We start from the raw sequence: 26,489 nt of genomic DNA, 5'->3' as shown, positions 1-26,489 counted from the left end.
TAGTAACAATACCTGCCACAACAATAACAATAATATGTCATTACAATATACCTTACCCTTGGACAAAGACCTACTAGCAGCTGCACGGGTTCAATTCTCCGGGAATCCAGGTGCAGATATTGCCTCAAAATTCATAAATTTTCAAAAAGGTGAAACCATCAACCCTTACAAAGGAACAAGAAGTATTCAAAACAACACTACTTCGGTCTTAGGAAGTAATGACATCGAAGCTGCACCATCCACTAACTATGTGAACACATCTTCAATACCACAGAATGTAAATACATCTACAGTATCACATGACATGAGTACAGACAGCCAATTCGAAATTGATCCAATGCGTCCTCCAATTGTACGTCTTACTTCACAATCTGCAAATGGCGACGAACGCTTCTTGAAAGCAAGACTTCGTGACCCGAAAATAATGCACGTCGTCCGTCTGTATTTGTCATACATGAAAAATCAACAACCTACAGTATGCATCGAGGGTATGACACCAACTAGTATAAAAATGCTATTAGCATCAGAAGGCCTTCCAACAACACCTGACCACCTTCTACGAATCTTCATCGAAGTGCATCAGGAATATGGAATGAAACCTAAGGAAGCGCAGGCCGATCTGGACTCTTATGGGAAATTTTTGACAAGTGAACACATCCGCCGACTCCAACTAATCCGGGAAGCCGAACACAATTTTACAAGGCCGAATTTTCGGAAATAACGACGCCCTCTGACGAAGGAATAGAAACAGGAATTAGTAATGTAAGTATTTCAGAATTCTCAAAAACTTCTTCGCTTCATAGACAAAATGTGACTGAAATTTTGGTCTATTGCCAAAATTTCAACCGCATGAAAAGCCCGGCCAAAATGAAAGAAATTCATCAAAATTTAATAACCTCCTCTTTCGACGTAATCCTTGGAACTGAAAGCAGCTGGGATGAAAGTGTTAGAAGCGAAGAAGTATTTGGAAATAATTTTAACGTATTCCGGCACGACCGAAATTTATCTCTCTGTCAGAAAAAATCTGGAGGTGGAGTCCTCATAGCCATAAACTCTTGCTTTACTTCTGAAGAAATTATTACTCCTAAATATAAAGAATTTGAGCATGTATGGGCCAAAGTCTCAATATTGGGAGAAGAACATATTTACTGCTCTGTCTACTTCCCACCCGAAAATGCGAACAAATTCTCTTTTGAATTATTCTTTCATTCTTTAGACACAATTATTTCGAATATGGAACCCGAAGTAAAGCTACATATTTTTGGCGACTTCAATCAACGTAATGCGGACTTCATTTCTGACATTGAAAATGAATCAATCTTACTCCCAGTCGTTGGAGAAAACGAAACATTGCACTACTTTTTCGACAAAATTTCTAATTTTGGCCTACATCAAGTAAACTCCGTAAAAAATCAACAAAATGCATATTTAGACCTTCTTTTCACAAATTGCACAGAAGACTTTTGTGTGAATGCATCAAACCTGCCATTATGGAAAAATGAAGCATTTCACACCGCAATTGAATATTCATTATTTACACACAATGCATCCCTTCCCTACGACTTGGAATATGAGGAAGTGCCGGAATACAATAAAATTGACTTTGAAGAAGTCAAGTGTAGACTAAGTATAATAAATTGGCGGAACATACTGAGTACAGAAGGAAATGTCGACGTCGAAGTAAACAAATTCTATCACATTATAAACAAAATATTATCCGAAACTTTGCCCATGAAAAGAAGAAGAAAAAATCATAACAGCAAGTTACCTGTATGGTTCAATTCACAACTAAAACATTTGAAAAATAGGAAACAAAAAGCACACAAAACTTACAAACAAGAAAAAAGTGACGCTCATCTTCAAAATTACTTAAATCTATGCAATCAACTCAAAATAGCCATTAACACAGCACACGAAGAATACAACCACAAAATTGAAAACGAAATAAAGACTTGCCCTAAGAACTTTTTTAACTACACAAAAACTAAACTAAAAAGCAACAATTTGCCATCTCAAATGCACCTCGACGAACATGTAGGGAAAAATAGTACAGAAATCTGCAATCAATTTGCAAATTTTTTCCAAGAAGTATATACATCTTATTCAGAAACTGACCGTGACCGTGAATACTTCTCTTTCATACCTGCATTTTCTAGCTCCATCTCTGTAAATTATCTATCAGAACATGACATTTCGACAGCACTGAAAAACTTAGACGCCTCAAAAGGGCCTGGACCTGACAGTATACCACCAATATTTTTAAAAAATCTTGCTGAAGAACTTACACTACCACTACAACTACTTTTTAACTTATCGCTTAATAAATGTACTTTTCCCAAGCATGGAAATCTTCCTTTCTTGTACCAATATTTAAATCTGGTGCAAAATCTAACATTCGGAACTACCGTGGAATAGCCATTATCTCATGCATTCCAAAATTATTTGAAAAAATTGTAAACGAAAAACTTTTTCATCAACTTAAAAATGTAATAACAAACAAACAACATGGCTTTTTTAAAGGCCGCTCAACTACAACAAATCTCTTAGAATTTATGACATTCACACTGAATGCAATGGACGCCGGCAACTACGTAGAAACTCTTTACACTGACTTTAGCAAAGCCTTCGACCGTATTGACATACCTTTACTTCTACACAAACTACAAAAATATGGCATAAAACATACTCTTCTTGAATGGCTCAAATCATACTTAACGAATCGTGTACAGGTAGTCCGCTTCCAAAACATTCTGTCTGAACCAATTAATGTAACATCTGGCGTACCTCAGGGTTCTCACTTAGGGCCTCTCCTTTTCATTTTACATATAAACGACATTTCCTTCATACTCAAAAATTTGAAAGTGCTTATATATGCAGACGACATGAAACTCTTCATGGAAATAAAAAATATCAACGACGCTGTAATATTCAAGAACGAAATCAATCTATTCTACATTTGGTGCTGCAAAAGTCTACTCCAACTTAATGTAAAAAAATGTAACTCAATAACTTTCAGTAGGAAAAATGAAACTATACCCACAAACATACATCTAGGAAATCAACTTGTAGAAAAATGTAAAATTGTAAGAGATTTAGGCGTAATCTTAGACTCCAAGCTCACTTTTGTGGAACACTACAATACCATAATCAATAAAGCAAATAGCATGCTGGGCTTTATTAAACGCTTCAGTCATAACTTTCAGGACCCATACACAATAAAATTATTATACACTACATATGTCAGACCTATTTTGGAATATTGCAGCCTAGTATGGAATCCATATAATATTATTCACGAAGAACGCATCGAATCTATTCAAAAACAATTTCTTTTATATGCACTTCGTAAATTAAACTGGACAGCATTTCCTCTACCATCATATGAAGCACGTTGCATGCTCATCAATATACAAACACTTAAAGAACGCCGCGACCTTGCAATGCTTTATTTTATCAGCGACATTATTTCTCAACGCATTCAATCACCTTCTTTATTATCGCAACTAAATTTTTATACACCTAGCCGTCAATTACGAACCAGGAAATTATTTTTAGAAAGAAACACTAGAACAAATTATGCAAAATACAGTCCAGTCAATCGAATAATGCGCCATTACAATCAATACTGCGAACATCTTGACCTTACTATGTCAAAAAATCAAATCAAATCTCAGCTTTGTCGTAGAAATAATGCGTAGTATGTAAGTGAACATTGTAAACAATTTATATGTAGTCTACATTTGCTTGACGAAATAAATAAATAAATAAATAAAAATAAAAAAAACATTTTCGTGATTTTTAATTAAGTTATTGAAATTTATTCCATTTCTCTCTTACGTTTGCATTTTTTAGGAAACCGATAAATCTAATACCGGTTATGCATCGTTAAATTCATTTATCATAATGATTTTTGCAAAATTTAACAGCACACAATTCATTTTAATTTTTGCCTTTTTTTTTACCTTTTTTTATATATATAAAAAATAGGTATAGAATTCGCTCAAACTTTCGCAAATTTTTCCGAGGCCCGGAGGGCCGAATGACATATACCAATCGATTCAGCTCGACGAACTGAGCAAATGTCTGTGTGTGTGTGTGTGTGTGTGTGTGTGTGTGTATGTGTGTGTGTCTGTATGTGTGTTGTCAACTAAGAGGTCGAGATCTCAGAGATGGCTGGACCGATTTTGATCAAACTAGTCGCAAATGAAAGGTCTCCCCGTCACCCAAAACGCTATTCAATGGTTTTGAGATCGGATGTTTACTTTTTGAGTTATTCGAAGTTTTATGTCAAAATTTTCAGTTTTTTGACAGTATCTGTCACAATTGACCTTGAAAACAGAATATGTTTTCAGACTTAGATTCCGCACGATAATACCTATTCAACAAGCCATAGATTGTTAAAATCCGTCCATTTTTAACGGAGATATCGAAATTTTTGTGTGAACGACTTTTCCCCCTATTCCAGCAGTAGGAGTTTTGAGCGCTGTATGACAAAGCAATGCTTGGGAGCAACGGAAAACACGATTTTTTATTCTGTTACATACAATTGTTTCTAAGCACCAAAAAGACTGTGTACAGCATCCTTTTTCTTGACAATTTGTCTCGGACCGATTTTAGCACGGCTCGTTTTTGGAAACATAATCGTTCGAATATGACATATATGAACCAAATGATGGCAGATTTTTTTTTAATTATATTGTTTCAAACTACTTACAGCAATAAATGCTGGAAGAACATAACATCCATATACCATTCGAATCAGTTCGTCGAGATCAGCAAATGCGTGTGTGACAAATAATTTCATTCAATTTTCTCTGAAAATTTCTTTTCTACAAATTCAGAGTCATACGAAAATTCGTATGCTCCCAAACAAAGTTCCTGAATTATGTTTGGTTCCGACCTCTGGTTCCGGAACTACAGGATGATATATGAAACGAAATCAAAATTGTGTAACTCATTCTTCTCGTAGATGGCTGAACCGATCTAAGATTCAAATGAAATCTAAGAATCATCTAAGATGCAAATGAAAAGTTTCAAGATTCTTTAAAACATCTTGCTCTTCAGTCAGATCCAACTTCCGGTTTCGGGGATAAAGGGTGATTAATATAAAAATGTCTATTCCACATAAAATAATCAGGTTTATCGGGTTAGCAGATTTGGATAGAAAAAAATGAAAAAAATTAACTTTTTTCAGTTTTAGTGGTATTCAGTTGTCGATTCAGAAGGCACCTAAAAATTTAATTCGTGCTATGATTTTTCAAAGATGTCTTCACTGATTTACAAATATTTTGAAACAAATGTAAAGTGTACAGCTGCTCAGGTGAATTTATCTGACTTCGGCCATACCGATTTTAGAATTCCGGTTCCAGTAAAAAATCGTTTCTCAAAGCTCAATCGTTTTCTCAAAAAGCCTAATCAAATTTCAGAAACAAAAATTCAAATTGAATTAAACTTATATACGACATTAATTAGTTTTATACATACATACAAAAATTAATGAATTTTATCCAATTAAGCTTCAAAGTTGTACTCAAAACTGTAATTTATTCGTCATATGGCCATACGAATCGGTTTGGGTTATGCTGGTTCCTGAATACCGGCTCTGGAAGTACCTTAAATTACCGTAAACTCTAAAGTGGAACTTACATATCATGACATGTTTAATCGATTATCACACTTCTAGATTTAAATTCGATTGTATTTCCAGTTTCGACATTACAGAGTAATGAGTAATTACAATCTCAAATTGTCGCTTAAAACGACGGTCATTAAAATAATGTAATGAAAACTTAAACACCGAAGAATATTCATGCAAAAACACATGCGGATTGATAAAAAAAGGTATCATCTCACTGCTAGGTGGATTAATCACGTTTTATAGAAAGATTATGCAATCGCTGTGACAGCAGTGTATTCAACCGAGACCCGAATGGCCGAATTTCATATACCGTTCGATTCAGCTCGACGAGCTGAGCAACTGTTTCAAATTAAAGTTCTTGTGGCTTCATACAAACTTCCTAAATTTTATTTGGATCCAACTTCTGGTTTCTGAGCTATACATTGCATTGAACCAAAAGAGCGAAAATATCGTCACTCAATTTTCTCGGAGATGGCTAAACCGGTTTTCACAAACTTAGTTTCAAATGAAAGGCGTTACGGTTCCTTACATAGCTCCTAAATTTCATCTGAATCCAACTTCCTATTCTGGAAATACAGGGTTATATGCAGTGTTGATGAATGCCGATAATTTGACAGAAGCTGCTCGATATTTTTCTATATTGTATACAACATTTTCAATCCGGTAGAAGATGCTACAATGCATGAGTCGTGAGAGAATTTTTCTATATTTCTTCGCTTCACCTCATATTCTGAGTATTTCTCGGACCTTACCAAATACAGTTTTGCAATGATCGGCGTTTTGTGGAATTTACTCGAAAGAATCGCAAGTTGACAATTATCGCAGAAAATCGAATCTATGATTCGACTTGATGATTCTCATACTAGGTTACAATATATCAAAACCCTTGTGTGGAGCATTCACAGACATTTTCATAGACACAATTTATACAAAGGTTATATGCAAATAGTTAGAATAAATGGCAATAGTAAAATTATTCTATCGCAATTATTCACTGCCTGTATAGATTCGCATCGCAAAACGAGATTGAGTGACTAAGCCATGATACTCAGACGGGTCATTCAGAGAAATTCGCTCTCGTACTGGTGTCCGTGGTATGTTAAATGAACCATGGCGGTTTTTCTTTGATATCCGTCTCTTTGATGGCACTGATTGTTGTGTTGCGAAAAATCTTCCAAATTCGGCTTCCAAATTGTTTGAATTAGTTAATTTTAATAACAAAATTTCCAAAATAACTATGAAATTAGTTAAAATTAAGAATTTACTCTGCTGAAAAAAACTCTTATTTTTATAGAATGTGTTTAATTTGGCGAATATCCTGGACACAAACCAGCAATATTTCAATCCAACACGAAATTCTCATTGACAATTAATTTTGTTATTAAAATCAGAAGATTTGTTTCTATTTATCAATCACCATCATTACTGAAGGACAGCACAAAGAACACAAAAATTAAATTGGTTTTATTAACAACTTTATTTGCTAAAAACTCATGAGAAGTGTCAAAGCAAAACAATCCATTAAAAAGCTAAAAAGGGCAGTCTTGTTGAAACTGCTTGAAAATTGTTTTGATGTTTTTCGCATGTGTTCGACATATTTTTATTTAAATGTCTAAACCGATATGTGAAAATGTCATAAACTGTTAGTGGAAATTATATTTATTCAGAATTTCTGCGCACTTGAAGCGATTGTGCGTAATAATGTTTTTATGCGAAACAGTGAAGTAAATTTCGAATGTTTCACTCTAATTGTATATGTCAAATGAAGTTTTTTGTATCTTCAAACCTTCCGAGCTGCGTCGTCCGGTTTACTACTTGTATTCGGGTTTTGTTTTGCGAGTGCTCAAAGTTTTCAGTGAGAGAGTCGATTTCGCGAAGTCGAATGAAGAAAACAGCGATATATAAAAAAAAAATATTTCAAAAAAAAGTTTACGTTTCGTTTATGCCTTTTTCTCCAATACAACATCGTATTTATACCTGCCAAGATAGAAAAGACAACCGCGACTGAAGTTTTTTTCGGTAGTAGTGTGCCATCTAGTGGCTAGTAGTCATTACGGTGTTACCGTTTTTTCGGTGACAGGGCGCCATATAGCTGCAGATTGCAGAAACCAATTCAACCATTCATATTGGTTGAAAAGAACATTTTATTTCTCTAATTCAACTAAATAATTAGTTGAATGGAAATGAAATGTGCCTTAGCTAAGAAATGACAGCACGTTTAATTTGTGAATTCAACTAAAAAAATAGCCATTTCAACAAATATTTTATTATTATTATTAAGGGAATGAGAATAAAAAATCTAAATTAGCAAAAGTAGGTTTTTTTAATTGTCTCAAAAAATAACTACCTAAAATCAGAAAATCAACTAAATTTTTCGCCAAAATGCTGATTTCGGTCGTTCCGTGTAGGTCAGCTGTTTTTGGTTATACTGGACACGTCATTTATTTCCAACAGGCATTTAAATCGAAGGTGCAACATATTAAGGAATTCTTGTCAATTGGGCTCAGAACAATTTCATATTGTAGTTCGGTGGTTGAATGATCGAAATTTCACTATACTGGTATCCAGTTTTCGGTTCCGGAGGTTCCAGACATAGCGATCACTTCATTTTCTCTTGGAGCTCACTTCATTTTCTCATATATGATTAAGCCGATTTGTACAAATAATACAACTATTAATGTAGTAGTATTATGCAAAAGTAATCATCATAACTATTTTACTAGTTTTAATACTTTCTGTTTCAATTGACCAGCAGTCGATTCTGAGCGTACAGAGTCATTGCATGGCTAGTACTTCTATCCTACTGACACTACGAATCCATCCATGTTGCTGCTCGAACATATGACAACTGGCCAGCGCCCTATGCATTAAACCGCCAACCCGGGCTTATTGCACAGATAGGTGGATAACAATATGTTTACTTTTCTACCTTTCAGAACAAATTATTATAGAACGAAGCATTAAGTGATTTTGGTAGCCGGTTGCCTAAATCAACCAATTGAACCAATCTACCAATGTTCTAGTTCCGCGCTGAAAGGATTCAAAGTGCCGGTAGAATGGTGGCACTAGCCATGTCATATACATTTATGAACTTCGGCTTTGCAAACATTTTCTGCCAAACATTCTCCAAACATTTCTATTGTGTATGGTGACAGTTGGTTCGGTAATTTCGATCACTTAACAAGCAAATAGTTTGGATTTTCGCGATGCACAAGCAACATTTTGACAAATTGCCCCCTCTGCTGCTCACGTTTTTACAACCGATGATGTAATCCATGCAAACATTCGAAACTTAAATAACATGAGTTAGTTCATCAGGAGAAAAAAAATCCATTTTTTCTTGGCTACAAATGATCTCAAGAAAAATATTGCAGTATGACAATTTAACTCCATGTCACTGAACGAACAGCGTCGGTTATACGATTTCAGAGCTCACACAGCTATATAGTTTTTTGAAAAAGTGTTCAAACAATTTTCATTAATTTTATTGATACACCAGTTGAATTACTGCACTTCGGCGCAAACCTGAAAAAGGGTTCTGCAAGTAGCAGAAACTTTACGCTAGTCTACTTCGTGGTTCATGTTGAACTGTTAAGTGGCATAACAGTTCAATACTGACTGATTAGTGAGTCGAAAACATGTGAAGTGATTAAAAATGGTTATGTGCCCGAAGCAGATACAAGCTGTTCAGGTAAAAAATAATTCATGATTTTGTCGACTAGCTTTCAAAAGAAAAAAAAAAAAAAATTTTAAAATCTTTGCGATTGACCATTACTCAGTGTATTTTTGTTTTCGACATTTTCGAATATCATTCTCATGTTAAAAACAAAATCTATGCAGATTGAAAAACTGCTTTCCGAAGGACGAATACAACGAAAGAACGAAATAAGTTGGTTGAACTTTCACTAGTTCAATAATCGCAAAACATGTCAAGCGTAAGCTCAACAATTTAAAACAACATCAGTCCTATCTGGATGCTAAAATTCATCCAAATCTATAATTTATAGTGCTAATCCACCCATCAACAGCGTGCATGACCTGCGGCAACACAAACAATAATATTTCGCACTCCAAAAATAAAAAGCTTCTCGCGCGAAACCGCGGGTGGCCCACTTGAATGGTCCGAGATCGGACACCGCCATTTCGTCGGTCATCGGTTGGCGTGCCGGTCGGTCGGACGCTGGATCGGAAAGGCACCACTTTCACATTCGAAATTTTCATTGATTATTTTGCATCGTTTCAAGCGCTCCGGAGCTACCTTATATTATTGTACACACGTACTTGACTTGTCCCGACATGCACTCCTTCATTTTGTCCGTGTATTTAATTCTATTTTTCTTCTTCTTCTTTTTTTTTTCCTTTCGGCAGATATCAAGAGGCAAATCAGCATCACGCCAAAGTCGGTCCGTGTCGAGTTGGGTGGTCGAGCGGAGATCATTTGCAGTGTGAACGCCACCCCGGTTGCCAAGATCAGCTGGCACAAAAATGGCATCCCCCTGGTCGCCAATCCGCCGGTTGTGATCACCGTCGAGGATAAAGTACTGATCGCCCACGTAACGATGCAGGTAAGTTGCAGGCGTGGCGGGGGATTCGGGAATGTAATCAATCAACCACCTGTTGGTCTGGTGCTGTGTCAAGAAGATCGATACCTGACTGTCGGACAATGTGCTCCCTCAATGCGAATGGAAAGAATGATGAGTTTACCGGCTGTTCATCGTTGTTCCAATTTGTAACTGCGTCGTTATCAGAGAGATTGGGAAGTAGAAAATGTGGAATACCCCCTGCGGGTTTCACTCTCCACCTTTATTGGGTGTCGTCCTTTTGTGTACGAGCATGGCTGAGAAAGCAACATTTGAACGGGAAAGCTGCTCGACGGGTTGATTCACAAATGATGAGGGATATTATGGATATAAAAGGATCATCGAAAGGTTTCCCGTATCCTAATAATCATCCTTTTATTATAGAAGAATTTCAAAAAAGGAAACCTGCGAAGATGCGCTTGGATCTTGAAACCGCGACGTTGTTCAATCTTATTTGACAAACAGAGAACTGAGCCGGCTCACACAAAACGTTATCCTAGTGGAAAATAGCTATGAATGAACAGCGAATCCCGATTGTTCTATATTTTATTCTAAACAACTGATTCATCTGAAACGAAAAAAAAAATTTGAAACAAACATCAGCCGTGTCGCCTCTGAACTCTTCTCGCAAAAAATTCATCAGCTTTTTTTACGCTGTCTGCTCTGTCTGCCTTTGTTGCGAATTGGAACCCTTCAAGAAAACTATATCAAATTGTTAACCATGGCGGTAGAAAAAAAAGTGCTCGGCCGATGCCTTGGCAATCGCACAGATCAGAGCCAAGCGTCGGAGTAGGTGCAGCTCTAGTCTTGTGTTGCAAAAAGGGACACCTTGGTAATTCTTCCACTTCGCTAATGTTCCTGCTCTCCGGCAGTCGCTGCTATCGCTACGTGCTAAGGCAAGCATTTTCTCACAGATTATTGCACAAAAGTATAGTACAATGTGAGCCAAAAGAAAAAAAAACCGACAAGGACTCTCGACATTACAAGGCGGTCTGTAATCTTTCATCCTTCTGTGCTGTTCTGAGGACACAATAAGACTTCGGCTTCGGGAGCCTTCTGCCATTCATCAGATGTCTGATTTTTTTTTGTCTGTTCCGTTGCTTCCACCACTATATGCCCGCTTTTTGCACTCTGTTTGATGATGTATCCTTTTCGCTTCTTTTCTTTGCAGGACATGGCAAATTATACATGTGTAGCGGAGAACATTGCCGGCAAGCGTGTTTCGGATCCCGTCAGTCTCACTGTCTACGGTAAGTGCTCCGGTTTTATTTAGCCATCTTTCTTTGTTTGCTTGCTCATTTCGGGCCGACCGAAAAACCCCTCCAACATTACATTGCCTCTGGTGCAATACTACTTTAGGTATCGAAACGCCAATCTGGAAAGGCAAGTTTTGTACTTGTTCTTGAAACAATACGCTTTCTTCATCTTTATATAATGATCATTTAGAATTTTTTATATTCAAAGATAACGCCTAGGTTTATGCTTAGTGCAAATGATTTTTTTTCACGTTTTGTCTTCCACTTATCAGTAAATGAGCAGTTCAATATTGAACTACTAGTGCAATTTAGTAGCTCAATATAATTCTCTAAGCAGACGTAAACCAAACAAAACTCTCTTTAATATTGCACCAAAACCAAGTTCAATAAAATGGTACCATGTTGTTTTTGAGCAATTACAGAAACTAACAACGGTAAATGTGATAGAATCAGGATCAACTTTCTCCGTTTTGAATAAAACATTGTAAACATCTTGGATATGTTAATATTTATTTAACGCATATGAACAATCCACTTGTATTCAAGACTAATTTTCTGGAGGGCGAATGTATTCTTTTCATGTATTGAATTCTTACATGGTTTTAGCTTGGAAACTGGTAATTGTACGAAATTAATATCCAAGAAGAAGTTGCAGTAAATGGCTTTGCCACTCTGGAAACAGATGCATTAAAAAATAATCGAATGCTTGAACAATGTATAAAATTCTATCCTAGAAAGCTGTATTACGAAGAACGTCACTCTAACTTTGATGTCTTCTTAATATTTTAAATCCTTCATCAATACTAAATTTTTACGTTGATATGATAAGTGCCTTTTGAAAAATAAAACTAAAACTATTATCATGTACAACACCTGTAGTTCAAATTGCATTTGCAAACTTTGGATAAAAATAGTCAAATATTTATAGAATATAATATAATTCTCTAATAGTGACGTTCTCCTAGACGGAGCTTAAAATAAAAGCCAAATTTCACGATCTGCAGTTAGAGAATTTGAAAATAGAAGGAGGAGGAGGAGAAGTTAGAGAATAGAAAAATAAAAGATATAGGAATTTTGAAGAAACAATTTATTTTTAACATATAGAAAATCGTTGATAATTGTAAACCACTTTGCAAATTGAGACAATTTGAACAAATATTACTGTAAAACGTTTATTTATGACTTTGCAATAAAAACCATATTAAATACTGTCCCAGAAAGTATGGACGCACTTTGATTTCGCTGTAAATAATTCACGAGTGTTAGACATTCAAATTTTATTCGATATACTGATAATATTAGACTACAACAACAAACTATTATTCTCCACATTTGCTACTTAGTCATTGTAGACTAGCTGGCGCACCTTCTTGCGAACGTTTCTCAATAAATTCCGTACAGACTTCTTGGCCTTCGTTAATGCCCAAAATTCCTCAATTGGTCGAAGTTGTGGGCAATTTGGTGGACTCATGTCTTTTGGGAAGAAAGTGACATTTTTGGTATTATACCATTCTACCGTTGATTTCGAGTAGTGGCAAGAAGCAAGATCTGGCCAGAAGACAACAGGATCCTTGTATCTTCGAATCATGGGTAGAAGTCGTTTTTGTAAACATTCTTTGATGTATATTTCGCTGTTCATTGAAGAAGTGGTGATGAAGGGTTTCGAAGTTTTAGCGCAGCTACAAATTGCTTGCCAGATCATAGCTTTCTTACCATTTTTTTCGACTTCAATCGATGTCTCAGAATGGTTTAACACTTGCCTTTCTCGCACGGTATAATATTGTGCTCCTGGCAAGGATTTGTAATCGAGTTTCACGTAGGTTTCGTCGTCCATGATTATGCAGTTCAAATTTCCAGCAATTTCGTATTGTACAGCTTTCGAACCCTCGGCCTGATCGATGCTTCTTGTTTCGGACTACGTTTTGGTTGTTTCTGCTTCTTATAGGTTCGAATATTCAAACGTTCTTTAGCACGAAGAACATTTGACTTCGTAGTGCCCACTTTTTTGGCCATATCCCGAACTGAAACCTCCTTCTTTTGCTCGAACGCCTTCAGTATATGTTTATCCAACTGAGGGTTAGCAGGACTTTTTCTTAGACCCGTTTTCTGTTTATCCTCAAATGTGTTATTCTCACCGAACTTCCTGATTGCATTTCTCACGGCTTTTTCACTTACTCCTTCCATTTTTGCTATATTTCTCAGTGACAGTCCGCGTTCTGTGCACCATTTGTACTCAATTTTTCGACGTTGTTCTGCTGAAAGTCCACGCAATTAGAAACAAACTAATGAAAACGAATAAACAACTGCACAAGTGGTTAGAGAAGAGTGTAAACAAAAGGACGCAGCCATAACAATTGACAGATTCTAAACCATTGCGAAATGGCAGCGGGTTTTGGTTGCATCCATACTTTCTGGGACAGTCTTTATTGGGAAATATAGAGAAACATTTTTACCGTTTTTTAGGAGACACAGTTTCCCGCCGATTATGTTTTACAACGTAATGCAACATATCGGCGAAAAATAACCAAAACAATTTTATAAAATGTTTCGAAAGACCACCTAACTAATTTTTAGGTAAATAAAAAACATATTAAGAACACACTTCGATAAAAAGTCCTGTGATTTTACATCTCATAAGATGCACATAAATGGAGCGTCGCAATTAACGCAAATTTACAGGCAAGTACATGACATTTTCATAACATTACATTTATTGAAATTAAAAAAAATAACTGAAAACTACCGCCGCAACTTGAACCGAGAATCATTGGATCACGAAGTACGTTCGTTGATCGACTGAGCCACAAAAGCACACATCTGCTTGGCTAGTAAATGGCGCACTTGCTAGTCGAAGGCAAATCAAACTTCATGCTAATCCAACATCAAGTCATTACAAATGAAATTTTCCGTCATTTTCCAAATTAGGTCTTTATGAATGATCGTATGACCGATTAGGTCACCTGTAAAATTCAAAGTTTTTTGAGTGTAGCAAAATTGATACGACGGCAGTGGTTTCGTATTCGATGTCGAAAATGACAGATAAAACTAATGGTACGAATTTCCTTACATTCCTCTACATTAAAGTCAAAGAGACCAAAGTTTTTGTTTGTTTTACTTCAAATCGTTATCCAAGAAGAAGGTACTTGGAACTGTTTGAGCTTTCTTTATTGAAAACGTACACTGAACCAAAAAAATTCAAACTTTAATCGATGATTGTAAAACTTAATAAAAAAAATTAAATTGTGAAAAATCACATATTTAATTTGGTTTTGAAACATGTTTTTTCTTAAAATTTTTATTGGAATCAACATTTAACTGGTTTTTTGAGGGTTTGGTAAAAGCGTTTTTGTGCAGTGGGCATATAATCGTTTTCACTATTCTCTACGATTCGTTTTCGACTCGTCAGTCAGTAACTGTACGTCTGTCTAAATGTTCAAGTTGAACTGTTTAAGTTCGCACTAAATTGAACTGCTCTGCACTGACGAATCGGAGACGAAACGTAAAGAATAGCAACATTTAACGATAATTTGATAAGTGGCTTTTTGAATATTAAGAAATTTGCAGGCATTTGCAACCTTAATAATCATGATGAATACAATAATTTAAGCATTAGAATACATTTGCTAGTATGTACGTTTCTGAAAGAAGTATCCATTCTCGAGAAAATCAGACATTAAATTCAAAGAATTCAGATTGTCGCTAAATTGCGCAGTTTAAACAAGTAACATGGTATATTTCATCAAGAATAGCTGTAGTTATATATGTAGATTTGTGAATACAACACAATTTAACTAAAACCTAAGTTTTTTGAATTTCATGTCTATATATTTCAAGAATGGCCACTTATGGAATGAACGGTACTATGGTCAAATGTAATGCTCACGATCTGTAGAATGTAATTGTAATGTTTTAATGATTTATTTTATCAAGAACTCAAAATTTTGCATATGAAAATTATTCTAACTGTAATTTCACCAGTTTAAAAACACTAAAAGAATTATCCTTAAATGTTCCTATTTCAATTCTTCTTCTGATTATTCGATTCGAGAATTTCAATTTTATACAGAAAATTGAAAATACGATCTGACAGTCCACAACCCTCAATCGAGCCGTTTTGAAACACATTACACATTTGTTCTTTATTCACTTAGATCATCACACACTTAACTTTAGGAAAATTATGAGCAAAGCCGCTGTTTCTTTTGGCAATTTTTCAACTATTCTATCTTTCTCTTCAGAAAATCATGGAATCAAATGTGAAAACCTAATACATGGACTGAAAAGTCCCGGGCCTAACACATAAATGGCGTTAGTTTTATTGCAGTCACCTTTTTTTAGTTAATACTAACCTTTAATAGACAGCTGTTAAAATCTCATCATATTCTATTCATTAGTTTGTGAGTTCTGGTGCTAAGAGTGACGCTACTTTAGTTATTTTCAATTCTTGAAAAAACTTTCAAGTTCCCGAACAGTTTCTTACACTTTTTGTACAGTTAACAATTTTCGGGTTGTAATGATTTGAATGTAAACGACACAATCAAACAAGAACCGGAATTCTTTGATGCGTTTATTTGATTAACAATTCCATGCTTTAAAAAAAATTGGATTCCTAAAATAGCATTTAACTCCACTATTAATTCCATATACTGAAACCAATAGTTAGAGTAAGATCAGCAGTATCTGTTCAATCCATCTATTCGACTATTTTTTCTGCGGTTTTACTTCTTAGAGCCGAAGTGAAGATATTGTTTTCGATTTTACCACAATTTGATGATTAAATGTCGAGTAATCCGATGAAAAACATGACTCTATTGTACTATTGATTAAATCGGTCTAATATTATCCAGTGACAAAAAGTGTATGCAAAAATACACCCCCCTTTTTCAAAATCTTTAATGAGTCAAATTTGTTTCTTCACCGATACAAATCAAACAGTTTGCTATACTGAAGACGTGTTCCATCAAAATCGGAATATGTGAAGTCTGTTGAGTAGACGCCATCCGACTACTACTTGTTACAAAGAAGATCGCTCTCACGAGGATAGATAGATTCACTTCATTTAAAATTTGACTAGATTCTATGATGGGCTCTGAAGATATGATATTTTAGAGCGAAATTCTTAAATTCTTTCAATAATGTGAAAAATTCGCGGCGTTCGAAGTAAAGAATGTGTAATAAATTTATTGCAATTTAAACTCAATTAAAAAAATTTCTTTCAAGTATTGGAAATTATCGATCACTGATGACTTCAAACTATTTCATATCATCACATCCACAGTTGACACTGAATTCTTACAATAACAGTTGAATAATTCAACTAATTGGTAAAAGTGTCCAAGTGCTTCGTCATTTCTTTCAGTCGGAAACAGTGTGTAGTCAAGTTCGACTATAATATTTCACAAACTATTCTCGAACGCACATTGTCTGAGAAAGACCTTGATGAACTCCTAGGATCAAAGTTAAATTTTAAGAAGCATATTGAGTTTACTATCTTCAAAAGTTCTGGACTACTATGAATTATTTCCCCTTTTACTAAAGAATTCGATGATGCACGTTGTCCCTTAACATAGATCAATTATAAGGGCAACCATTCAAAAAATACGGAAATATCGTAATAATAATCCATTTCGCTTCATCCCGTCAACACACCATGGCAAATAGTTTTCACTGAAGTATCCATTCCAGATCGGCTACCGATATTCCGATAAAAGGCAACAAAATCCAGGGAAATTTATTTCTCATTTATACGGAATCTGCCGTTCGGAGCCGGACGCCAGCACCATTCCGCCTGGCCTCTGTTTGGCCCTTCTTTGCCGCACAAAATGAAGCTCATTCTTTGTGTAAATGATGCTGTTTTCTCGAAAAGTTAATGCATTTTCAAGTGCCTGCGGTGCTCTTGTTGTTGTCGGCATCCGGCATGAAATGTGCACTTGTGAGTGCGTGTGTGTGTGAGAATGTCTTCAAAGTGCAGGTACTGTAAAGTGAATGGGGTTTGTCAAACCGAGTTCAATTTATTGCTTTTCGACTTCAAAAGTGAATTGGATTGTTGCTCGTACTTTGAAACCAAAGAATTCAATACGGTTACACGAGAACCAGTTGAATTGTATTGATTCATCGACTTTGATTATTGTTTCGAAATTGATGTAATAGTTTTTCACTTACTCTTGAAAACGTGATAACAAAACAAATCTTTTGAAATTCAAAGGTTAGAGGGTAATGTCAGAAACATAACTCGAATAAAACTGACATGCTTTTTCCAAACATCCGAATATCGATAATTGCACGTACTAAGTTAATTGATTCTGTGAACTTTACAAATTTTCATTGCTTCACTTGCATGATTGTTTTAGCCATCTAGATTTTCGTAAGTTGGGAATTAATCTTGCCTTGTTCGCTATAACTTACTTGTCAAACCCATCTCAAAAATACAAATTGTATAGCGATTTGAAAAAATATCCACAAACCGAATTTAAATATTGTAAAATATAAACTCGCCAAACGTGGACAAAGAGTATCTATGATTTCTTCAAAAAATCATGAGAAATGGCATTATTCACTTAAATATATACTGATGTGATATGCACTTCACAAACTATATATTTTTTGGTGGAAATATTACAAACCCGTATCAGTTTCGCATAAAAAAGATCTTGTTTGAATATTACACATAGTTGGAATCAGCTAAGGGTAGCATTGTCTTCATGCCAGAAGTTTTGATCTGTAACAAAGAAGGAATAATTTCGCAATAGGCGAGAAACTCAATTATAAGAGCATTTTGATTGCAAATTGAATTCCTCATTTTACCGTCATAAATATCATGCACAAATGTGTCTCCTTCATATTAGTCAATAAAAAATTCTCATGTTTTAGAAGGATACATAGTTAGAGTCCGTTTCACTAGCGAACCAAACATGTCATGGATACCCTACACTAAACTGGCTTTCATCTTATCAAAGTACGCTCACTAGCAACTCTTCACACGATTCAATCAGTGCCATCAAAGAGAGACGGATATCGTCGCAGCAACCAAAAACCGGCGTGGTTCATTTAACATAGAATAGACACCGTTGCGAGTGCGAATTTCCCTCGATGATCTGTCTGAGAATCAACGGTTAGCACGCTGCTGTGGGGATTCTCTTTGAAGCAACAAACGGTCGCTTATTCTCGTTTCGCGATCCGATTCTATACTGGCAGTTGATAATTGCGATACAATCATTTTACTATTGCCTTTTAGCGCATATAACCTTTGTATAAGTTGTATCTATGAAAATGTATGTGAATGCTCCACACAAGGGTTTTGAAATATTGCAACTTAGTATGAGAATCATCAAGTCAAATCATCGACTGGATTGTCTGCGATAATTGTCAACTTGCGATTCTCTGTTGGTAAATTCCACACAGCAGCGTTCATTACCAGACTGTAATTATTTTTAAGGGCCGTGAAATACTCAGAGTATGAAGTGAGGAGAAGAAATATGGAAAAATTCTCTCACGGTTCATGCATTGAGATACGATACGAGTTCTTGTAGCATCTTTTACTGGATTGAAAATGTTGTATACAATATAGATAAATATCGAGCAGCTTCTGTCAAATTATCGGGAATAACCAACACTGCACTCAACCACTAAAAATATTCCGTATTTTTATGTGTCGGTTTTGCGTGATACGCTTTGTGCAATTTTTCACTCAATTCGCGCGGTTTAGAAAACCTCAATTTTGAGTTAGTTATGGTTATCTCATACTGCAAGGACAAATTTTAAGTGTACAATTCAATAGTCATACCTCGTCTAGGACGTGTCGACAAAATAAGCTGTTTACGGCCGGGATGAAAGAAACAAATAACAGTATAATGTGTGACCAACAGTAAACCTAAACGAAATCAGTAAACCTAACGAACGAAAGAGACCAGTGGCCAGAAACAGAAAATTAGCGAGACAAAAATGTTTGTGCCATTAAATATTATTATTTTGTAGTTGGTGTCTTCACAAAAGTTATTTGTATTCGCAAACTGGCGCAAAAGATCATTTGGGTGGTCCATGTTTAGATTTAAATTTAATTGAATTTAAAAATTATTGCACTTCAAACGAAGTTGTAAGAAATTGAAAAACCCATCTTCCTTCTTATTTGATCGAGTTACATCAATGTTCCGGAGTAAAAGTAGAGTGGCTTTCAAAAAAAAAAATAACCTTTTTTGTTCTAACATTTTTACCAACAGTTTTACGACAAAATCGTCCTTCAAAGATTTGTTGAATTAACTAAAGACAACAACATGAACTATGTGGTGCCAGAAAACATCAAATACAGCATCAAGTTCGTCACCGTTGAATTCGAGACAATGGCGAGAATAGTGAACCAGTACCCCTCCTTAATTCTCAGAATTATAAAGAGAGAACCTCTCCTCCACGGAAAAATTAACGACGAGAAGCAGTATCAAAAATTTAACATTCTTTCATTAACGTTTAACTGGTAACGTTGCGCTAAAGCAGTTGAGCTAGACATATTTTTAATTGTTATATAAAATGGGCTAAAAATAGGATGTATAAGATCTACCCATGTTCGAATGTTGATGTGTAATAACGAATTCTCAAGAGGCGTACCTGTTTTGCTTTGAATAATAGGCAATTAAACATCGAGAAGATTCAAAGTTTAACTAAATGCCGATTTGTAAAAAATCAATAAAACCTATTGAAATCGCATCTGAAATTTCTTTTTCATTCACAATCCAGTCGTCTTTCTTTCAAACTCCCAGCTGCAACCGCCAGCCACCAGCACAATGACAGTGACAAACACCTGTCAGCTTGGTCTACAATGTTTTGATTACTCAATGCTCAGATGTGATCATCCCGGGCCGGTGCAGCCCGAATTTAAAATGCAAACGAACCTGACTTCAAAAGATTAAAGCCGCCAATCGTCGTTGCCGCTTGCCCATGCACTGGGACCTGCTGCAGCCGTCCTGGCATCGGTCGCAGCAGAAGGGCAGCAGCGAAACTTTCAGAGATTTCCAATTCCGTTTCGATGTGATGCTTCCGAATTGAGAATCGGCCCCCGCGGTCCCATCATCATCATCGAAGGCCCGCAGTAAGTAAGTAACAATGAAACCTCGAATCCGGAGAAGACCTGCTGCCAGCTTGAACGGCTGAAGCGACTTAAAGCCACTCGGGCTTCTGTTTGTCGCGCGTGTAAAAGAGCTTGGAAAACTGTCTCGTATCGAAGATTAAAAAAAAGGGAAGTCTGGATTAAAACGAAAGACTCTTTTGAGTAATTTTTCCACACAAAAGCCTTCAAGTGATACTGGAAGAGACGCGGAGATAGAGTGGAAATTGAACAGACAGACAAGTTTTCTTTTATGAACTGCGTGTCTGCGAGGGTCGGCAGAAGTGAAAGAACGATAAGAGCTCAAAGCCCTCTCCACTTTTCGGCTTACGGGAAATATCAGGAGAATGTCATAAACATGTGGCAGACGCCGACGAACGAGGGCCACTCTGCATCGGCGACGGGTTTGAGGATGCAAGTGACGAATGCAGTGAAGAAGCTATGAAAATGATCATTTTCATATAGTGGTGCCCCTAAAAGTGTCATTAAATCCGACTTATTTCCAGCGTGTTTGAGTGTATTTTGAAGGATTAGTCACTCGCTGCGGTGGGAATGTACAAGGCAAACACAAGAGTCATCAGCATGAGAACTCTGATTATCACTCTACGGATAGGCTGAACCGAACGTATCTGTTCCCAAGACGATGAAATATATATTTTCGCCTTAATCCTTTCACCAGACCGACCTCCAACAGCGTTTTCTATTACCTATTGCTACCCATCAGTATGCAGAGGATTCACTCAATTATACCACCTGTGGTCTTAAATCTCACCTTCGCGTGACAGGTTTCCCAGTTCCCTCGCAACCAGCCGGAAGAATAAATTTTTCCTATTCTAACCGGACAATCACTCGACAACTGCGTTGTTCTAAGGCCATTGCTGCAATGATGCCGTTTGCGTGATTTTAATTACAGATAAATCTCACGAGATAATTTCAACTGACAACCATTTAAAACAGCAGGATGCTTTTGCCCTACATCCCGACGCTCTCTGGTCCACTTTCAGTCCGGCACTTGAATGGACGAACATAATTCTTTTCAAATCAGGTGTCCATTCGGGGTTTGTCTCCGACTGAGCTGAGCTGAGCTGGGCCAAGATGAATAGCATAAAACTCGACTATGAAAAGGTTTCTGACAGGTGAGAGCACCATGGAATGGTGCTACTCGAAGACAGAGAGGGGAGGGTCTAGTTAGCATTGAATTTATTTTGCTGTTATGATTTTACGGCAGACTGCCGTGCTTTAAATCTTATCTGAGCTAATTATTCGCTGAAGAGGTTGTTTTGATGACGAGCCAAAAAACATTAAAATGGTTTAGGTTTATAAATAGAAACACTATAAAAATTATTCACGTTTATACAAAATGTTCACGAATAGAAAAGCACGGAACAGGCATTGTCTATGTTCTGTGAATTTTAGATCAGTCAAAAACTGCGGAATTACTACAATCATTCATTTAACAAGCTCCCATTATAGTAATCAAATTTAATTATAAAACTATTGTAAAATAATGGAATATATTCCTAAAAATAGACATTACTGTTACAGTAATTTATTTCTATATGACGTGAAGTCATCGTCATCTTGAAGCTTAAGTCAATGAATGTCTGCTCGCATAAAAACCGTTCAATCTAGGAATCATATTAATGAGATGACAATGATGATTTTTCAAAATGAAGGTACTATAATTTGGTTTTTTAATGAAATCTTAAGGGGGCAGTAGGGGATAATTTGAATGAAAAAACACTTTTTTGTAATTTTCTACGGATAAACAGCTTAAGCACATTTATTCAAACTATTTTTGACATTATAAAGCATCATTTAAAGAATATTTAGATAAATTCCCGTATATTAATATTGAAACCACTACGGCTACGACCAAAGGCTGTGCTACCAAGGGAAAGGAAGGAATGTTAGTCCGATACTCGTTGTTTCTAGAGACCGTGGGTACCACTGTATCTCCAGAAGCATCACGGGATAGGAGATTTGTTAGTAGGGAGGGAAAGAGATCCGGATATGTTTTGGTAAACAATATGATCTCAACAAAACCTGATTTTCGATACTCAGGAGAAAAATAACAAGAAAAATATAAAATATCTGAAAGAATAAAAATAAAACACTCGCGAATGGGTCCGCTGCAGACGAACCCTAGACCTTCAGTCTGAATGACACGATCGAATTGTAAACTTTCACACATTCCATAGAAATCCGACAACACCGACAATGACATGTAGATGGCGCTTCGATCGGTTAACAGGATAACATCGCTGAATTTTGGGGCGGTAAATTCTCAGTTTTCGCCGCTTTAGCATCTTTAGTTTCGCGGACCAATATTATTCAATAAATAGCACTCTCACTACTAAACACATACTTGCCACACTTGCACTGTCACTCAAAATAACTATTTCAACCAAATTTTTAACTATACGTATCAAACAACACATTGAAATTATATTTTTTTGAGAGCAGCACCAGGACACCGCATCGTACTCCCAGTGATGCCAACTTTTCGCTAAATTTTCCGCCAATATTTTGAGGTGAAAAACTACCATAATATGAAAATGGAAAAATTTCAAAAACGTAGGCATTTTATACCAAGAAAGTATGTTCCAAGTTTGAAAAGAATTGGTTTAGTAGATATTGCAGGATCGTGTTCACGTAGTACATCGAAAAATTGGTTTTCAAGAAAACACGTTTCATTTTTTTTTCTCAAAAAAAGAGCGCAGTATTTTGACAGTTTTGTTCCGTTTGTTTTAAAATTTAGATACAATATTTTTGAAATGTTAAACGATTTTCCGAAACTGTACCTATTTTCGTCCGAATCGAATGTACCTATTTTCGTCTTGCACTCAGAGTCAATGGATCTAGCAGAGACAACAGATCTCAGTCTAACTCATTGTTTAAGTATATGTACCGTTATCCTATATTTGTCACGATAACTTTTTTGTCCGTAGCTACAAATACCTTATCAGATCATAAAGTTCCTGGTTTATATACTTTTCAAATGTTTTTAAATAATTTTAAGCAGTGATTTAAATTTTGATAATTCATGGATTACGGTTTGTGCCTAAGTTAACATGAGTATTGTCGTGAATACGACTTACTTTACTATGGAGCACCTTTTCAAAATTTACCCTCTGAGAGAGTGATAAATTTTTGATCGTTAATATCTCTTGTTGTATCTAACGTATCAACATAATTCTTGCTACATGCCATCGAAAAAATTATCATATTTCTATGATAAAACTTGCAGCTGTATTACATAATTACAAATAATCATCAACATATCAACGACCCAGGTATCTAGTAGGTACTAATAATTGCTGTAAAAGAGCTTTTTATGAGTGTTAAAGATCTATATCAGCAATCTGAAAGCCTTTCTTTTGTAAATCAATCAGAATTCAGCTTTCTAAATTCACACTAGCTATAAATAAGCATTATCTATGAATAACGGTATATTTTGCGAAAGTCGGCCCTAATTCAGTCTCAAGAGCAATTGAAACGCCAATTGGTGTCTTATAAAGCAAAGTCTTGGCATTACATTCCTTTGGTGGAATTTGGTCTTTCTGTTTCAACAGACTTCGCAGCCGATTCTTAGTGTACAGAATCATTGCATGGCTAGTACTATGGATCCTACTGACACTAAGAATCCTTCCAGGTCGGGGCTCGAACATACGACAACTGGCTTGTTAGACCAGCGTCCTATGCATTGAACCGCCAACCCGGGACCAATTGGTGTCTTAACATATAGGGTATCATAATTTGGCATTAATATGTGCTAATTGGTTATCGAAGGAGTATTGAAAAGGAAAACTCATGACTCGTGTTTGCCTCTCTCGTGTTTTGAAAGCTCATCGATCAGTGTTCAGTAAAAAGAGTTATATAATCTATCTACCAATAGATTCGAAATTTTTCAACTTGAACGTGTATTACAACAACATTGAAGTATTTCAATAGTACACTATTGAAAAACCAGTCTGATTTGTTCCATGTCTGTACCAGTCAATCAGAACGCGTTCTGAGGAAGAGAACAAAATATCTACTGCTGTATAACTGCATCGGTATAGAATATGAACATTCCACTTTTTTCCATCATTTTCGGAGTAACAGTTGTCGTTGCGGGAGAGCAACATTGAAGACCTCGGACTATTGGAATGAAGCGAGCGCCGAACACCAGAATTGTGCTGAAGAATAGTCGCAGCCAAGCACACAGCAAAACCACACCAAATTAGAGCCGGATTCCATTGTGGGTTCCAAATGCACCGTCTGATTCCGCCCGAAATGGATTGTTTCATCTTCTTCGAACTCCAATTGGAAATCACAATGAATTCCGAGTAAAATTTCGGACGAGTTTACCGGGTGTACACGCCAAGAGCAAATGCCTAAATGCAGATCCTGTTGGTCGTGACAATTCAAGGCATTTTTCAATCCCACAGATTATCATTAAGAATTGATTAAATTTTCTCCTTTTCTTACCAAAAGCATCAGATTCATCAAAATGGAAGTTGAAAAAATTTTGCGCCGTCACTAACACATTCTATTACGACGGGCAATGCTCTCACGCAATGCAAAAGTGAATGTATTGATGTAGAACACATCTTTATACTATTCTGGGTGGTGTTAATCTGTATTTAATTTCTCCTGAAAAATACAGAAAGAAAAGAATTTCTTAACACCGTCAAAAATTCCAAAATTATCAAGTACGCCCCATTTTTTATATACTCGTAAAAATATACCGATAATAGTTGTGAGGGGCTTCAATATAGATGCCTCAAAACAAGATAATATTAAATTCATCGATTTCATGAGCAAGTATATGAAGTTGGATATGAAATCTGCTCCTTCACAAGCTACCACGCTTGGAGGCACATGTACTTATCTCGCGTTTACTAGAAATATCAGTGTTGAAAGCCGTAGATATATTTCATACCTTTCCATATTATAAGCCTATTGTATCATTGATCAACCCAGCTAATTAATGTTTTCTTCATTGGAAGATTATAATCGGTTATGATCGCTATACCTACGCCAACCGTATCAGTATCCCATCCACGGACAACAGGTCAGCTTGGAAATAGATGTCAGCGGCATCCATCGGAATTCGAATTCAACTCGTCACTCTCCAACACAAACGCTTTCATGAAAGGTTCTTTTCAGAAGCACCATTATTTTATTATAAAGAGCTATAAAAATTACTTGGTACGAAAACTAATGCATATTTTTCCAAATAACAAGCCGAGAATTGTAGCTGAAGGTTGAATCTATACAACGATAGAGATAACTATGGTTATAGCCTAGTAATAATATAAGTTTTTTTTTCAATTTCCATAAAATGTCTGGTTTAAAAGTTCGACTCGGTTCTCTGCTTGATGCACGGTTGTTCACAGACTGCCTTCGACAAACTCGGATAGAGGGGTTGTGCCTCCATTTGAAACAGCTGCTCTTTTCTAAATTTTACGACATTATTCAACATTTTTGCCTAATTGGCGTGCGGGTAATTGGATTTTTAACGATACGCGAGCAAAATTTGACCTTCACACACTTTAAAAATTTTTCTGATAAAAAATACGAAACCACTCTTTCACATTAAGGTGAAATGTTGCGTCATCAATTTTATGATGCTTTTTTTTCAACTTTCAAAAAGTATCCGGTTTAAAATTCTCCACCTTATTGTATATCGACAGTTCGACTCGGTTCTCTGCTTGATGCACGGTTGTTCACAGCCTGCCTTCGACAAATTCGGATAGAGGGGTTGTGGCTCCATTTGACAACAACAACATTCAACATTTTCGCCTACTTGGCGTGCGAGTAATTCGATTTTTAATGATACGCGAGCAAAATTTGGCCTTCACACTCTTTAAATTTTTTTCTGATAAAAAATACGAAACCACTCTTTTACATTAAAGGCTCATGTATAGGAAAAT

At 36.1% G+C, this 26,489-nt stretch overlaps 1 protein-coding gene across 2 annotated transcripts in view; it reads left to right on the top strand.

The window, feature by feature from the left end:
• LOC131429611 (netrin receptor unc-5-like) overlaps positions 1-26,489 on the top strand; it is a 532,527-nt gene that overhangs the window by 243,575 nt on the left and 262,463 nt on the right. For both annotated transcript variants that reach the window (XM_058593842.1, XM_058593841.1), the window contains 2 exons: positions 10,007-10,203; positions 11,390-11,468. In XM_058593842.1, the coding sequence (XP_058449825.1) occupies positions 10,007-10,203; positions 11,390-11,468 (276 nt within the window). The remainder of the gene's footprint in view (positions 1-10,006; positions 10,204-11,389; positions 11,469-26,489) is intronic.

Source organism: Malaya genurostris, chromosome 2 (genome assembly GCF_030247185.1).
Source record: "Malaya genurostris strain Urasoe2022 chromosome 2, Malgen_1.1, whole genome shotgun sequence".
In the NCBI taxonomy this organism is placed as follows: domain Eukaryota; kingdom Metazoa; phylum Arthropoda; class Insecta; order Diptera; family Culicidae; genus Malaya; species Malaya genurostris.
Note: the sequence above shows the minus strand (reverse complement) of the source record. Positions and strands in the feature narration are given on the sequence as shown.